This window comes from Neovison vison, chromosome 2, assembly GCF_020171115.1.
Source record: "Neovison vison isolate M4711 chromosome 2, ASM_NN_V1, whole genome shotgun sequence".
NCBI classification, from domain to species: Eukaryota; Metazoa; Chordata; class Mammalia; order Carnivora; family Mustelidae; genus Neogale; species Neogale vison.
In genome coordinates this window covers 169,517,751-169,532,594 of record NC_058092.1, presented here as the reverse complement: position 1 = coordinate 169,532,594, position 14,844 = coordinate 169,517,751, and the positions used below count along the sequence as shown (strand labels likewise).

Below are 14,844 nucleotides of genomic sequence, written 5' to 3'. Positions count from 1 at the left end.
TATATAGATGTGAATTTTGAGACTTGATGTTGTTAGTTTCTGATTTTGTTCCATTATGGATAGGAGAAGGATTAGCAGATGGCAGATTGTGCATTTTTGCAACATGGACTGACAGGCAGAGGATAAGGAATGTTGTTGGCCTATCATTGCAGGGCAGATGCCATAGTCAACACTGGCTCTGTTGGGGAGGAGTCCAGGGATTCTGCTTACACCTGCTACAAGTAGACCTTTCTCCCACTCTGTGCTGGTTGAGAGGTAGAGGGGAAACACTGTATTGTTCCATTGCCTCAGTCCTGCTCTTCTTACTAAGATTTTGTATATTTTTTAAAATAAATGTTTCTCTCATTACTGTACCTTCTTTGAACAACTTCCAGAGACTTTTTTTTTAAACTATTTTTTAGTAGTCATGGTTATTTTCATGGGAGAGGGTCCACAGGGCTCTTCACTCAGCCATTCCTGAAGTATTTTCCTTATGTACTGTATTGTTGCTCATTTTCAAATGCAAAAAGTACTGCAAAAAATGTATCAAGAGAGTACTCTTGATATGTTGGGTGTGTTTATTGACATAGAATAATTTATATTGGGTATTATTTGCTATGAATTATGGATCTCACTGAATTTATGCTCTTTAGCTCCAGGTGTTGATAGACTTTTTTTCTCCCCATCATTTCTTTATGCCCCACCCCCACCAGCCCATCCTACCTTCACCAGCCCATCCCTCCCCTTCCAGGATTAATTCATTAACTAATCAAGATCATGCTTCTGATGCATTCTGATTAAACATTCTGATACATAGGTGACTAGAGGGAAATGTTATGTTTTATGTTTAAATTTTAAATTTTATGTCTTTCTGATATTGGTAACCTATCATGTATGCTACTTGGTCAGGTCAGGTCAACTCCATCCAGTGAGTTCTATTACTGACATTGATGACTGACTTTAAAAATACTGTACAGGAGCAACTGGGTGGCTCAGTCTGTTGAGTGACTGACTCTTGGTATCAGCTCACGTCATGATCTAGGGTCGTGAGATTGAGCCCCACATTGGGCTCTGTGCTCAGTCTGCTTGAGATTCTCTCTCTCTGCACTCACTTCCCTCTCTAAAAAGAGAGAGAGAGCTTTAAATAAAAAAATTAGAATTAAAATTTTAAAAAAACACTTTACAGATTTTTTTTAAGATTTTATTTACTTATTTGACAGACAAGTAGGCAGAGAGGCAGGCAGAGACAGAGAGAGGAGGAAGCAGGCTCCCCACTGAGCAGAGAGCCCAATGTGGGGCTCTATCCCAGGACTCTGGGACCATGACCTGACCCGAAGGCAGAGGCTTTAGCCCACTGAGCCACGCTGGTGCCCCCACTTTACAGATTTTTTAAAAAATTGTTGGATGCAATTTATTTCTTGATATTAACATCAACAGTATTTGTTAAGTGTATGAGATGCACTAAGCTGCATCTGATATATGAACTATTTTGCCACTGCTTAAGCATCATGACAACCCTGAATTAGATGCCATTCTATTTCAGTATCATACATGGAGTCACTGAGACATAAATAGGTTTAGTGATTTGCATAGCTAATAAGTGACAGCTTTCATCCCCTCCCTTTTCCTTTTGCTTTAAAGCTCAAGATTTTTAGATACCAAAAGAAATTAGTTCCTTAAATGATACTTTTAATTTGAATAGAATTCTAGAGTTTTCTAAACATCTGTTGCCTCATCTGATTCTACATCAACTATATATACTACACATTTCAAGTGTTATTTACCCATTTAATGATTGAGAATGTAGGTTCAGAGATAGACCCCATTTCAGGTAGTTAAAAATGAGATATTTGGGACTAAGTCCTCAACCTTATGGTTATAAGCTTTGGGCTATTTTTTATAAGCATAGGCTTAACCAAAGTATACTGAACATTATTTAACTCTTTCCTGGTATTAATATCACAAATGATTGGAATTTTCTCAAAGGTAGGGACCATTATACATAATTTAAATCATTTCTGATTCCTAACATTAAATATATGTTTTTTTAATTGTTGCCCAGTACATTTTTTTGACTTATTGAACACAGGATAATGTGACTCTTAGTTTCTAAATTAGATTCTACATTTATATCAACAAATGGTATCGTGGTGGCGCGCCTGGGTGGCTCAGTGGGTTAAGCCACTACCTTCGGCTCAGGTCATGATCTCAGGGTCCTGGGATCAAGCCCCGCATCGGGCTCTCTGCTCAGCAGGGAGCCTGCTTCCTGCTCTCTCTCTGTCTGTCTCTCTGCCTGCTTGTGATCTCTCTCTGTCAAATAAATAAATAAAATCATTTTAAAAAATGGTATTATGGTATGTGAGGCTTAATAGAGCTCTATGCTTCTTGATCCCCATGCTCTTATTTACAGTAGATTTTTCTTTTTCCCTCAGTACTAGCTGTACTAGTACTAGCTAGCTGTATGCTTAACTCCATTCATTTGGCCTGGCTCTATTAACTCCACTTTTTGAAAATCTGGTTTTAATGTGTTGAAGTCTGAGAACTAGTATGTAGACTGTGAGGGACAGCTTGAGAAACCCCTGTACTAATGTGCAAGAGTTTCAGTAGGGGCTTTGTAGGCCTTCATTCTCCATAGGACTGGAAACAACTTCCCCCACTACACACACACACACACACACACACACACACACTTCAGTTTATTTAAAACTGAATGAGTCATCTTGTTTAGATATTTTAGCATTAAAATGTTGTTTCTGAATTGTATCTATTTGGTTTATTACCAAATGTTGAGTGCTGAGAACTGACCAGAGCCAAATACCTCTCCACAATAATTAGACTACCTTTGGAAATTATTAGCAGCCACCAATAAGCAGTAGTAAGAAGGGCTAGTATTCTCTGTCACAATCTCTTTTTCTGACTCAAGTCTGGAAGAAACCGAGACAGACAAAATTGAAGTATGGAAGATGAAGATCAAAGTACATTTTTTTTTTTTTACTGTAAATATAGTTGATTGAAGTACAAAAACAACTGGATCACTGTTCTTTCTTCATGACACTAAACTTAACCTCTTGGACATAGGAAATGCAAAGGCAAGCCCAAACTTTAAATACTAAAACACAGTAGTAACAAAGCAGACAAGTGATCTGCCTTCATGGAACTTACATTCTAGTAAAAAAAGGGAAAATTAATAAAATACATATGAGTGTTATAGAATTTTGGAGGTAATAAATGCTATGTGAAAATGTACATGAGGAAATGGATAAAGGACCTCAATGTGAGAAAGGAATCCATCAAAATCCTTGAGGAAAACACAGGCAGCAACCTCTTCGACCTCAGCCGCAGCAACATCTTCCTAGGAACATCGCCAAAGGCAAGGGAAGCAAGGGCAACAATGAACTAATGGGATTTCATCAAGATCAAAAGTTTTTGCACAGCAGAGGAAACAGTTAACAAAACCAAAAGACAACTGACAGAATGGGAGAAGATATTTGCAAAGGAAATATCAGATAAATGGCTAGTATCCAAAATCTGTAAAGATCTTAGCAAACTCAACACCCAAAGAACAAATAATCCAATCAAGAAATGGGCAGAGGACATGAACAGACATTTCTTCAAAGAAGACATCCATATGGCCAACAGACACATGAAAAAGTGCTCCACATCACTCGGCATCAGGGAAATACAAATCAAAACCACAATGATATATCACCTCACACCAGTCAGAATGGCTGAAGTTAACAAGTCAGGCAATGACAGATGCTGGTGAGGATGTGGAAAAAGGTGAACCCTCCTACACTGTTGGTAGGGATGCAAGCTGGTGCAGCCACTCTGGAAAACTGTATGGAGGTTCCTCAAAAAGTTGAAAATAGAGCTAACCTATGACCCAGCAATTGCACTACTAGGTATTTACCCTAAAGATACAAACATAGTGATCAGAAGGGGCATGTGCACCCAAATGACCACAATAGCCAAACTATGGAAACAACCTAGATGTCCATCAAGAGATGAATGGATAAAGAAGATGTGGTATATATACACAATGGAATACTATGCAGTCATCAAAAGAAATGGAATCTTGCCATTTACGACAACGTGGATGGAACTAGAGTTTATTATGCTTAGTGAAGTAAGTCAATCAGAGAAAGACAGCTATCTATGATCTCCCTGATATGAAGAAGTGGAGATGCAATGTGGGGGGTTTGGGGTGTAGGAAAAGAATAAATGAAACAAGATGGGCTCAGGAGGGAGACAAACCATTAGTGATCCTTAAGATTAAGGATCACAAAGCAAACAGGGTTGCTGGGGGTGGGGGAGAGTGTGGTTGGGTTATGGATATTGGGAAGGTTATGTGCTATGGTGAGAGATGTGAAGTGTGTAAACTTGGCGATTCACAGACCTTTACCCCTGGGGCTAATAATACATTATATGTTTATAATTTTTTTAAATTATTTAAAAAAAAAGAAAATGTGCATGAGGGAGAGGGGAGAGGAGTATATGGGGGATACCAATTTGATCAGTGATGATTTTACTAAGAAGACATTAGCAAAGAATTGAAGAAGGTGAGAAGATGAGCCATGTGGTCATCTGGGGCGGAGTGCTTCAGGTGCCCATGGAAAGGCCCTAAAGTTCAGGCCTGCCTGGTGTGTTTAAGGAACAGTAAAGCTACTAGTGCTACAGGAGTAGAGTAAGAGAGGAGGAAGCATATAGAAATGAATTCACCCAGGAACTGGTGATGTGTGGAGATAACTACTCTCAGTGGAAACAGGTACTAATGGAAGAATTTGAATAGAGCAGTGACACGAATAAACTTAAAATTTTAAAGGATCATATGGATTCTCTACTGAGAATGGTCTTTGGTGGCAATGTGAGAAACTGTGCAAATTAGTTCAGGTGTTATTTCAGTAGTCCAGACTAGCCTGGAGTGATATTTCTGGAAATGACAAGAGGTAGTTTCCACCTTGCTCTGTTTGGTGGGTAGACACTAAAGGATTTGTTGGTGATTGGATTTGGGAGAGAAGACAAGCGAAGAATGGCTACTAAGTTACAGCCCAAGCAACTGGCAGGGTTGAATTTCTAAAAGCCAGAATGAAAATAATGTCAGAGGAGGAATAATTCAATTTTGGACATGTTAAATTTGAAACGTCTTTTGACATCTAATTAAAGCTAGTCAGTAGCCAGTTTGGTATGTGTTTGGGGAAGAAGTTTGGACTAGAAATATACATTTGGGATCTTGAGCATTTAAACACTACTTAGAACTTTGAGGTTGGATGAGGTTCTTAAGGGAGTAAAAGTAGAAGATGTCCAAAGGCTGATTTTAAGGTGCCAAGGAGAGGAGGAGGACCAGGAATGGGGACCCAGAAGAAGAAATGTCCTGAAGTCAACTGAGGGAAAATAAGTGTGTCAAGGAGAAGGGAGAGGTTGGTTATGCCTAATGCTACTGAGAGGCCATGTTAAAAACAGACAGACAGACAGAAATGAAGAAACACACAGAAGCAAATACTGTGGACAGATCAGTGATTTTACTAATGCGGGAATTTCCTGGGGACATTGAAAAGATCAGTTGCAGCAGAGAAGTCTTGGGAGGGTAGGAAATGTTATCAAAATGGTTCTAAGAGATAATGAGAACAATGAGAAATATCATTAATAGCTGGACAAGATTGAAGGTCTTCAGGTACGCTCATGTATCACAGGGGCATTCTATGTGAGCTGTCTTTCTCAGTTTCAGATATGTTATGCTGTGTCTTCTCAAACTACTTAAATTGTTTTTATTTTTAGAAAATTGAATAAATTTATTTCCTTTTACATTAAAGAACTTATTTCCAGAAGGAAATTTTATATCAAGATCATACATGGCAAAACAGCACTTCTTGACCTAAAAGAGTCTGCATAATTCATCGAAATAGATTCACAAACATTAACATTTTGTTAATGGACCAGTAGTTAGACATCAGGAGCACACACGTACACATTTTTGGAAATGCTTCTGTCCTGAATTGAAAACCTCCATTTTTGCTCTCGAGCAGTTTAATAACATAAATCAGAACTCGTTTGCCTAAGTGAGAAAAGAAAAGATCATCTAAGTCGGTTGATTTTTATCTATTTTAGAATCCCTCAGGGCAGGTGCTTTGTCTTAATGTCCTGTGAAATGCGCAGAATCATTCCATGTGTCTATAGTGCAGTCTACCAGATGGTATTTGATGGCTGTATTCGTCTTTAACATGAACGGATTATTAGTTTAGAGAAGATTTGTTTTCTTTCTCAAAATTCCTTTTTTCCAGTGTCTAAGCACCGTGCTTATTGAGATAAATAATTTCGTGTCCCTCTTGGTGCTTCTGACAAATGGGAGACCTGAATTATAATATGCGGTGAGTTACCTGGTTGAGCAGACTGGAAACAGAAGTGGCCTTGATCTTTAAAGCAAACGTCACAGGACAGTTGGCTTGATTGTAGCTCATGGTGTTGTTAAAACATCTATCAGCAGACCAGCAACTGAGTAATTCCATGTCTTACTAGTTGTCCAAAGTGAGCATCACTCAATCATTTGACCCCGGGGTATTTAACCTCAGGTTGTGTCCCTGAGGCCAAACAAAATAGCTGGTTTCCATTTGCTCACTATTCCTCAAATTCATGAGGTTTGTTTTCATCTCATGGCCTTTTCCTTCCCTGTACCCTTTGTGTAATGCCCTTCCCCAAAGGACTTGCTCTCTGGACCCTCACATTTTCCTGATAGCTTTCCTGATGACTGCAAGCCCTCTCGCTCCCTTCCCTGCCTGTCCTTCCTAAAGTGCCTTATATTTTAGCAGCACTTAGAGATATCAGAAAGCTGTATATTTTCATGGCTTATTTTGTTTTGTCTCTGACTCCCCCTACCACAGAGTAAGTTGCACAAAGGCAGAATTCTTGTCTGTACTGCTCACAGAGTTTTATCTGTGTGGAAGCCCCAGGGCTCATTAACACACTGCAGGTGATTCATGACTATTTGTTGAGTTCATGAGTGAACACTGTAGGTGTTATTGTTGTCAGTTTCCTTTTGTAGTTAGGCGTCTTGGCCTGAGAGGTGAGGGGTCACTCTGGAGTTCACACCCAGTAAGCCCTGCCATCCCCCCCCAGCCCACCCCGAAGACCACGGCTCCCACACTTTCTCACACCTTGCACAGAGGGCTTGGATGGGACTCGACTGATCAGAAATTGGAGGGGGAGACAAACCATGAGAGACTATGGACTCTGAGAAGCAAACTGAGGGTTTTGGAGGGGAGGGGGCGTAGGGGGTTGGGTGAACCTGGTGGTGGGTATTATGGAGGGCACGTATTACATGGAGCACTGGGTGTGATGCCTAAAAAATGAATCTTGGAACACTGAAAAAATAAAATAAAATAATAAATATATTAAAAAAAGAAAATATATTTGTACAAAAGATGACAGATTCCTTTCTGTTCTGTTATGGAAAACATTGACGATACCCCTCCCTTTTTAAGATGGACATTACTATTATCTCCACATTAGAAAAAAGAAAAATGTATCTTCCAATTAAGTAAGTTATAGGGGACTTTAATTGGAGGGGTGACAGAAAGACTCCTAGAATTAGGGATGCTTTGGTGGCTCAGTCAGTTAAGCGGCTACCTTCAGCTCAGGTCATGATCCCAGAGTCCTGGGATCAAGTCCCACATTGGGCTACCTGCTCAGTGGTTAGTCTGTTTCTCCCTCTCTTGCTGCTCCCCCTGCCTGTGCTCGCTCACTCTCTCTCCCTCTCTCTCTGATGAATAAATAAACTTTTTAAAAAAAGAAAAGAAGGAAGGAAGGAAGGAAAAAAAGCTCCAGAAATTGAAGTCCTTTGCATTTCCTATTTACTATATGGTCTGTAAGGTTTAAATGACACAAGGCATGCAAGTATAGTTCCTGACACATAGTAAGTAGTCAATAAATTCTGACTTGAGGATTCACTGTTCAATATCATACTTGAATTTCTACCCATCAATTAGAGGTGGCTGGCTAAACTCATCTTAGAAAAACAATTTGTTTAATTTTTTATAATATTTTATTTATTTGAGAGAGAGAGAGCACAGGCAGGGGGGAAGGGCAGAGTGAGCAGGAAAAGACTACTCCCTGCTGAGCAGGGATTTCTCAACATGGGGCTGAATCCCAGGATCTTGAGATCGAGACTTGTGCCAAAGGCAGAGCCTTAACCGACTGACCCATATAGGTGCCCATGGGGGCGGAGGGAACCTACTTAAAAATGTTTTTAGAAGTGTATTTTAGGTCAGAAAAATGCACATGATCAAATCTTAATACTCCAAGAATCATTGCTTTTCTGATTTTTCCAGTTATTCCTTTTATGTGTTATATCTTCCTTTGAATAATTTCTCTCCTTGGGTGGCCTGGGTGGTTCCGTCGGTTGAGCATCCAACTCTTGATTTCAGCTCAGGTCACGATCTTGGGATTGTGGGATCGAGCCCCAGTTCAGGCTCTGTGCTCAGTGGGAAGTCGGCTTGAGTCTCTCTATCTCCCCCCACACTTATCCCACTAGCACTCTCTCTCTCTAAAATAAATAAGCAAATCTGAAATAATTTATCTCCATGAGTGTTGACAAGTAGAGATGTACAGTACTTACACAAGAGCTAACACACGTAATGGATGGATTTCAGAGCTCCAGATAGCACCATCACCCCCTTGCTTTGTTGACCAAGAAATGATGAATCCACTTTAGTTCCTACCCCGTTGGCCACAGATCCTGGCACAACCAGGCTAAAAGAATGAAAGAAACAAAACAATCAAATAAGGATTTCCATCCAAATCCTGGGTTTTCAGGCTTTCCAATATGGATACAACCTCACATAAGAATAAAGTGGGCAAATAACTCGCTCTCACATTTAAATGGTTAAAAAAACAAAAACCAAAAAAAGACAAACCTGGAAGAAGTATTTCACGGTACCTCGGGGACTGAAAGTAATTAATGGGGAAGAAAAAAAATAGAAAATACTCTAGGAATTTTCCCCCTTATTATCTTAGTAGCATAACAACGTAATGACTTAAATAAATAAAATGATACAGCCTTCACAGCACTCTCATCCCTCAGCAACGATATTAAGTGTTAGAGTAGACTCGATCCGTTAGAAGAAAGGTGAGCATTAATCTGGGCTTAACATTATCTACACACAGCCATCTTGCTTCAGACTCCGTTTCTTTTGGCTTTTATGAAAATGCAAGACAATAAATTGTCTTTCAGAAAGTAACAGGAACTGTGTATCAATGAACAAACAAACAAAATTGATAATATCTATAATAATACAATAGGTAAAAATGACTGGTTGAAAGAGAAAAACAACGGAAAAAGTTTAGTGGGAGCTTTTCAGTGATAAAAAGCAGTTTCTTAATGACATAAGCAGGCTGGGTCTAAGGACCCAGAGAGGGTCCCAGGGACCGGCCAAGAGGGTCCCTGGCTACACATAGGATGGAAATCAAATGTGAGCCAGTAGCAGGTGAGAACAGAGTTTACTGAAGATAAAAAGAGAGTACAGGTACAGATACTGTCTGGGAGATACAGAAAAGAAAGGAGAGGGAGTCTCATCTTTATTCAGAGTTTGGGGTTTTTATTAAAGATTGTTGTATAGTGTGCATGTCCTTCAGGTATTCAGGAATAGGTCAGAACAAGGACAGGTGTCCAAGTGTCCTCTGTAAGTCACGTTCCCTAGAGCCAGGGGTCTTGGGGTTGAGATGTCCAGCATGGGTGGTTTTGATATGGTTTTGGAATATAAGTGAGGGTCCAGAGCCCATGACCAGGAAAGATTTCTTGAGACGTCTTTGGTGCAAAATGGTGTTTTTTTTTTTTTAAAAGATTTTATTTATTTATTTGATAGAGAGAGATCACAAGTAGATGGAGAGGCAGGCAGAGAGAGAGAGAGAGAGAGAGAGATGGAAGCAGGCTCCCTGCTGAGCAGAGAGCCTGATATGGGACTCGATCCTAGGACCCTGAGATCATGACCTGAGCCGAAGGCAGCGGCTTAACCCACTGAGCCATCCAGGCGCCCCCAAAATGGTGGTTTTATTAAGGCCCAGGAATGGGACCAGTGGGCAGCTCCAGGATTGTGAGGGGTGGCTAGTTATAGACTTGGGATCCTGGGGAGTTAAGAAAAAAGGAAGTTTTCCAAAGAACTTTCATATGCTAAAGAGGACCTACAAGATACCAGAGGCTTTGCCACTGTTCAAGTTAAGGTTTTTCCATCTAGCAAGGCAGTAACATAAAGATAGTTTAAAGCTTCCTGGAAGAATGTCACACATGTCCCTCCCAGGAGTGGGGGGTGGGGTGGGTAGGAAGGTTTGCAGGGTGTCTGTGTGTGTTTTATCCTCAGCTAGCCTTCTGCTCCCTCATCAGTCTGGAATACACATGGGCTGACCACATTGGGGCATTCTTGCCTGGCCACTCCTTAGATGTTACATATTGTGCTAGTGGAGTCCAAAGAAATCATGAACTCCCTCTCCCTTACAAGGAGGACACACTAGCAGGCCTGTATAAGGTGGGGCTGCAGGTCCCAGGTCCAGAAAGAACAGAAGAAGGGAAAGGAGCAAAAAGCAAGTTTTTATAGAGTTCTTCAGTCTCCCTGTCTCACTAAATACAGCCCAATTCTGTGTTTCTTGAAAAAATTAACTCTCATGATTTGTAGTTCTGTTTTATCTTTCTGGCTAATGCTTGCCTGGCAAAGAACAAAAAATGAGAGGAAAATATTAAGCATCTATTATCAATTCCATTGAGTCTGTTTAAAAAAATATTTTGTTTCTTATTCTCTAATCTTAGGTCTCTATTAATTAATTAATAGGCAATTAATTAATTAATTCCAGGCAATTCCAGCTATAAATGGAATGTTTCAAGGTATTACCCTAGGTAGTTGATTATTTCATTGTATTTTACTGCTTTATTTTATTCCATCATATTTTAGGGAGTGTATATCGATCATAATACAAAAGCATTTCTCCAAGGAAATACAATGCAGGCCTGAAAAGGTGGTCACTTGCTTAATTAAATCTGACTCCTACTCTCCGTCCCTCCCCCACCCTCAAGAACACCACAGCCTGCTGCTTTCTCTCTTGACTGAGGTCATCACATCAACAGGATTTAGGGGGTTAGATATTTTAAATTGGTGATGCTTATCCCTCATCCAAGTGGGTGGTCAGGGAGGACACAGGATATGGCTGAAATTCAGAGGAAAGGGCAGGTTGAGGGATATATACTCAAAGTCAGAAGCTCTAGCTTTTGTCTTCTCTGACTTTGGTGAAGGAGGGAAAAGAAGTAAAAGAGTAATATTTATTGGAGATTTTCAGTGCACCTGATGTCACTCTATGTGCCTGGACAGAAATCATGTCCGTCCAACCCCTGATACTGATGGACTTTTGTACTCCTATAGTTCTCATTTACAAATGAAGAAGTTGAAAAAAATCACACATTTCATAAGTGGAGCCAGTTTTGAATTCTGGTTTCTGGCTTCAGATTCAGGATTTTTTTTATTTTTTAAGATTTTATTTATTTACTTGACAGAGAGAGAGCACAAGTAGGCAGAGCAACAGGCAGAGGGAGAGGAAGCAGCAGAGCTCCCCACTGAGCAGGGAGCCCAATATAAGACTCAATCCCAGGATCCTGGGATCATGACCAGAGCTGAAGGCAGCTGCTTAACCGACAGGGCCACGCAGGTGCCCCCAGATTCAGGATTCTTAACCATAAATATTCCTGACTTGATATATACTCAGCATAAAAAGAAACCAGTGGGCTACAGAGTTTCTCTGTACTGCAACATTTACACAAAGTGTAACACATTTGTTTAAACTCGAGAGATATACTCATTTAAAATTAAATACGTAAACCATAAGAGAGTGTTAATCTATTTCTGCACCAGGTAAGATTCTGTTTAAATTAGGAAGATGCTATTCTTACTCATTTTTGCTACTTTCAGATGAGAGGAAATGACAGAAATGCTGGAGACAGATGTGGAATTCTGAATTTTACCTCTTGCCATTAGCTCACTTTTTATCCCTTAAGCATCTCGTGAATATTTTGTGCTGTTACTTTTCAGCTCCCATATTCTGCCATACGGACCAGGTGCTGTATTGATTACTCGATAATTCAATCATGTTTTCTCTCTGAAGGCAACTGATCGAGAGGGAGACCCAATAACATACGCCATTGAGAATGGAGATCCTCAACGAGTTTTTAATCTTTCAGAAACGTAAGTTAAAAATTATTTCAAAATTTATTTTTTAGAAGACATTAAACAGTATACTGGTGGCAGGGGAACAGACTTCTAATCAGAGGTTTTCAGCTGTTTGTAGCTTTATTTTAATTTTTTTTCCCTATGAATGCTAATGAGATCTGGGGGCAGGGGATAATTCTGAATTCAGAAATCTTACTCAGGAGACTATTTATTTTAAACATTTTTACTAGGTAAAAATCCACTGAGGTGGAAACATTTTATTTGTAGGCTGGGATTAATTAGATCCCTTTAAAGTTGTCAGTTACTCATAATAACAAGGGCATTTCTACTAAGAGTAATGTGGCGCTAAATTGTTCATTCAAAGAGAATTTTGTAAGACAAAGCATAATTCAGACACATTTAAAGGACCACCAAAGTCTACCCTTCAGTTTTTGAGGAATGTAGGTATATTCTGGAAAATCTAGCCCAAAAGCATCACCATGTCCCTGCTAAGCCTTCTGAGGTCTTTATCAGTGTCATTTTCCTTCCCTTGGAGAGCAGCAGAGATCATATTAGTCACCGCCAGGAGAAAGCCAGGAGGCCGGGAAGGAGGCACCAAGGTTTGCAGAGAGATCACTGGCTTTCCTTTTCTAAGAGCAAGTCACCCTGTTGTTGTCTCATGGGGCTAGAAACCTGAGTGGGGCCCATGATTATAAAGTGAGAATTTTCACAAATGAGCCAGACACTACTTTCATCTCAGGAACATGGGTACATCACGCCAAATCAGGGAACCATGTGTGGTCTCTGGTCTTGGGAGGAACACCTGTAATTTCACTCTGGCTAGGATGTTCCAACCATGAGTTAGTTTGCCTGGGAACAGTATTTCTCAGACTCTTGGATTTCACAGATGAATAAACGTCCACTTGAAAAAATGGAAAGACTTAACTATTTGGAATTTTCTCATTTGTGTGTATCTGGAGATACACCCAGATCTCAATTAGCTATAATTTACAATCATCTTGAAATAAATAAAACTTTTTAAAGGGACACTTGAACAGGAATCCTGACTGTGTGGTACAGGTATAAAAGTACATGTATAGATCACAAGAATAAAGAGTTAAGAGTCCAGAAATAACCAGATCGTAACATTTATGGTCAACTGACTCCCCCCCCCAAAAAAAAAAGGCAAAGACAATCCAAACAGGAAAGAAGAACCTTTACAATAAATGAAATTTGCAGAGTGGCTGAGTGGGTTAAGCCTCTGCCTTCAGCTCAGGTCATGATCTCAGGGTCCTGGAATTGAGCCTTGCATTGGGCTCTCTGCTCAGTAGGGAGCCTGCTTCCCCCTCTCTCTCTGCCTGCCTCTGCCTACTCATAATCTTTTTCTCTGTCAAATAAATAAATAAAATCTTTAAATAAACAAATAAATGAAATTTGGGGTTGCATGCAGAAGAATGAAGTTGGATCTTTACCTCACACCATTAGCAAAATGAACTCCAGATGGATCAAGACCTAAATACTATAGATAAAAGTATATAACTCTTTAAAGAAAATACAGATGTAAATATTCATGATCGGAATTAGGCAATGCTCTCCTAGATATGACATAAAAAACACAAGTGATTAATAGTAAGACAGATAAGTTGGACTTCATCAAAATTTGGAAAATCTGTGCTTCAAAGGACAGTATTAAGAAAATGAAGACCACCCCCAGCCTAAGAGAAAATATTTTTAAATAATGTAGATGAGAAAGGACATAAGTATATCTAGAAAACACAAAGAACTATTATAACCAAAAATAAGCGTAGAAATAACCCAAATAAAAGGGGACAGGAATTTAAATAGACATTTTTCCAAAGAAGCTGTATGAATGGCCAATAGCATGTGGAGATTCACTCATGATAACTAGTCATTAGAGAAATGCCAATGAAAAGGACAAGATACTGCTTCTCACCCATGTAGAATGTCCATAATGAAAAAGGATGGAAGCAAGAAGTATGGGTGAGATTTCAGAGTCCTCGTATATTTCTGGGGGGGAAGTAAAGTCACTGTGTACTTTGGAGAACCATTTATCATTTCTTCTAAATAAGAAACAAAGGGGCACCTGGGTGGCTCAGTGGGTTAAAGCCTCTGCCTTCAGCTCAGGTCATGATTCCAGCATCCTGGGATTGAGCCCTGCATCGGGCTCTCTGCTCAGCGGGAAGCCTGCTTCCCTTCCTCTCTCTCTCTGCCTGCCTCTCTGCCAGCTTGTGATCTCTGTCTGTCAATAAATAAATAAAAATCTTTTAAAAAAATAAGAAACACAGAGTTATCATTTAACCCTGTAATTTGTAGTACGTGGGTGGCTCAGTAGGTTAAAGCCTCTGTCTTCAGCTCAGGTCATGATCCCAGGGTCCTGGGATCGAGCCCCGCATTGGGCTCTCTGCTCAGCAAGGAGTGTGCTTCCTCCTCTCTCTCTCTCTCTGTCTGCCTCTCTACCCACTTGTAATCACTGTCAAATAAATAAAATCTTAAAACAAACAACCAAACCTGTAATTCTACCTGTACGTACTCAAGAAATGAAAACATACATCAACATAAAAAGTTGTATAAGAATGCATGCAGTGAAATCATTTACAATAACAAAATGTGGAAACTACTCGAATATCCATCTACAGGTGAACGGGCAAACAGAATCATTGTGTATCCA

The 14,844-nt window shown here is 39.8% G+C and overlaps 1 protein-coding gene across 1 annotated transcript in view; it reads left to right on the top strand.

Annotated features, from left to right (window-relative positions):
- PCDH15 (protocadherin related 15) overlaps positions 1-14,844 on the top strand; it is a 546,308-nt gene that overhangs the window by 239,988 nt on the left and 291,476 nt on the right. Inside the window, exon 14 of the mRNA XM_044236821.1 lies at positions 12,112-12,191. Within this exon, the coding sequence (XP_044092756.1) occupies positions 12,112-12,191 (80 nt within the window). The remainder of the gene's footprint in view (positions 1-12,111; positions 12,192-14,844) is intronic.